The sequence below is a fragment of the Cebus imitator genome, unplaced genomic scaffold (genome assembly GCF_001604975.1).
Source record: "Cebus imitator isolate Cc_AM_T3 unplaced genomic scaffold, Cebus_imitator-1.0 Scaffold280, whole genome shotgun sequence".
Taxonomy (NCBI): domain Eukaryota; kingdom Metazoa; phylum Chordata; class Mammalia; order Primates; family Cebidae; genus Cebus; species Cebus imitator.
This window is the reverse complement of record NW_016107595.1, coordinates 2,839,880-2,842,082: the sequence shown is the minus strand read 5'-3', so window position 1 is coordinate 2,842,082 and position 2,203 is coordinate 2,839,880. Positions and strand designations below refer to the sequence as shown.

At 56.9% G+C, this 2,203-nt stretch overlaps 1 protein-coding gene across 1 annotated transcript in view; it reads left to right on the top strand.

The window, feature by feature from the left end:
- The window catches only part of CERS1 (ceramide synthase 1), an 18,777-nt gene that overhangs the window by 13,363 nt on the left and 3,211 nt on the right, over positions 1–2,203 (top strand). The window contains exons 4-5 of the mRNA XM_037728811.1: positions 1,161–1,403; positions 1,803–1,994. Coding sequence (XP_037584739.1) covers positions 1,161–1,403; positions 1,803–1,994 — 435 coding nt within the window. The remainder of the gene's footprint in view (positions 1–1,160; positions 1,404–1,802; positions 1,995–2,203) is intronic.

Below are 2,203 nucleotides of genomic sequence, written 5' to 3'. Positions count from 1 at the left end.
AAAGAAAATTAATCTTACCTGTTCTTTTCCCTTTCTTGTTATTGTTAAGTGCGGCTGATAGAAACTTTAAAATGAAATACCCTGCTCACATAGTATTCCTACGGGACTAGCCGCTCTAACTGTGATAAGAGAGTAAGTAGACACAACTCGCAAATACAGAGCAACAAAGAGGTGGCCCTTTCAACTTTAATTAAACTGAAATAAAACTCCAGGAGCAGTGGCCCCCAGCTACTCAGGAGGCTGAGGCAGGAGGATCATTTGAGCCCAGGAATTTGAGTTCAACCTGGGCAACATAGGGAGACCCTGTCTCAATAAATACATTTTTAAAATTATTTTATTTATTATTTATTTTTTCAGACAGGGTCTTGCTCTGTTGCACAGGCTGCAGTGCAGTGTCACGATATCGGCTCACTGCAACCTCCGCTTCCGGGGTTCAAGCGATCCTTCCGACTCAGCCTCCCAAGTAGCTGGGATTACAGGTGCACACCACTACACCTGGCTAATTACTGTATTTTTAGTAGACACGGGGTTTCATCATGTTGGCCAGGCTGGACTCGAACTCCTGACCTCAAGTGAGCCACCTGCCTCAGCCTCTCAAATTGCTGGGATTACAGGCGTGAGCCACCATGTCTGGCCAGTTTAAAAAATAATTTTTAAAAGCCCCCCATTCCGGCCAGGCACGGTGGCTCACACCTGTAATCCTAGCACTTTGGGAGGCTGAGGCAGGCGGATCATGAGGTCAGGAGTTCGGGACCGGCCTTCCCAACACAGTAAAACCCTGTCTCTACTAAAAATACAAAAATTAGCTGGGCATGGTAGCACGTGCCTGTAATTCCAGCTCCTCAGGAGGCTGAGGCAGGAGAATCGCTTGAACCCAGGAGGCAGAGGTTGCAGTGAGCCGAGATCGTGCCACTGCACTCCAGCCTGGGCCACAAGAGCAAGACCCCGTCTCAAAGGAAAAACAAACTTCCAGGGAGCCTCCCGGGCCACATGGGGACACTGTGGCAGGGAAAACTAGGATCTGGTTGGGGGGTACACAGCTAAGGGGGGCAGTGAGGAAAGGGCATCCTGGCTATCCTGGGAAGGGGAGATGGGCAGGGAAGGTGAGCCAGGAAGGGTGGCTTTGAAGTGGCCCATGGGGAGCCTGAGGTGTAGCCCAGGGGCTCTGTGCTGGGGGCCCTAGTGCAGAGTGGGTCCCCCAGTGTTAGCCACCCTCTCCTCTCTGCTTCCTGCTCCCCCAGGTACCACAATGTGGGCATCCTTGTGCTTTTCCTGCACGATATCAGCGACGTGCATCTTGAGTTCACCAAGCTCAACATCTATTTCAAGTCCCGCGGCGGCTCCCACCACCGGCGGCATGCCCTGGCGGCAGACCTGGGCTGCCTCAGCTTCGGCTTCAGCTGGTGAGTGGCCAGGGGTGGAGGCGGGATGGGAGGTGTGGCCTGGTGAGGTGGGTGTGGCCAGAAAAGGGACGGGACCAGACAGGGAGGAGGCGGGGCCTGTTGAGGTGGGTGTGGCCTGACAAGGGGAGGGACTGGGCAGGGAAGGGAGGGGCTGGGCAGGGAAGAGAGTGAGGCCTTGGTGAGGTGGGTGGGGCCTGGCAGGGAAGGGGAGGGGCTGGGCAGGGAATGGGGTGGGGCCTGGCAGGACAGAGGAAGGACAGAACAAGAGTGGAGACACGTGAGCACAGGTGGGCAAGGATGGGGCAAGGGGGCAGAGATGGGCCCAGGATGGGACAGGACAGGGACTGGGTGGGGCACTGTCTACCTCTGCCCACGGCCTCTCGTTTCCTCCCACCACAGGTTCTGGTTCCGCCTCTACTGGTTCCCACTCAAGGTCCTGTACGCCACGAGTCACTGCAGCCTGCGCGTGGTTCCTGACATCCCCTTCTACTTCTTCTTCAACACGCTCCTGCTGCTGCTCACCCTCATGAACCTCTACTGGTTCCTGGTGAGTCAGCCCAGGCTGTCTTCCACAGCGGTGGTCCCCTCCTTGTGCCCATCCCTGTCCCCTCCTTGTGCCCATCCCTGTCCCCTCCTCGTGCCCATCCCTGTCCCCTCCTCGTGCCCATCCCTGTCCCCTCCTCGTCCCCAACCCTGTCCCCAACCCTGTCCCCTCCTCGTCCCCATCCTGTCCCCATCCCTGTCCCTTCTCGTCCCCATCCCTGTCCCCTCCTCATCCCCATCCCTTTCCCCTCATCCCC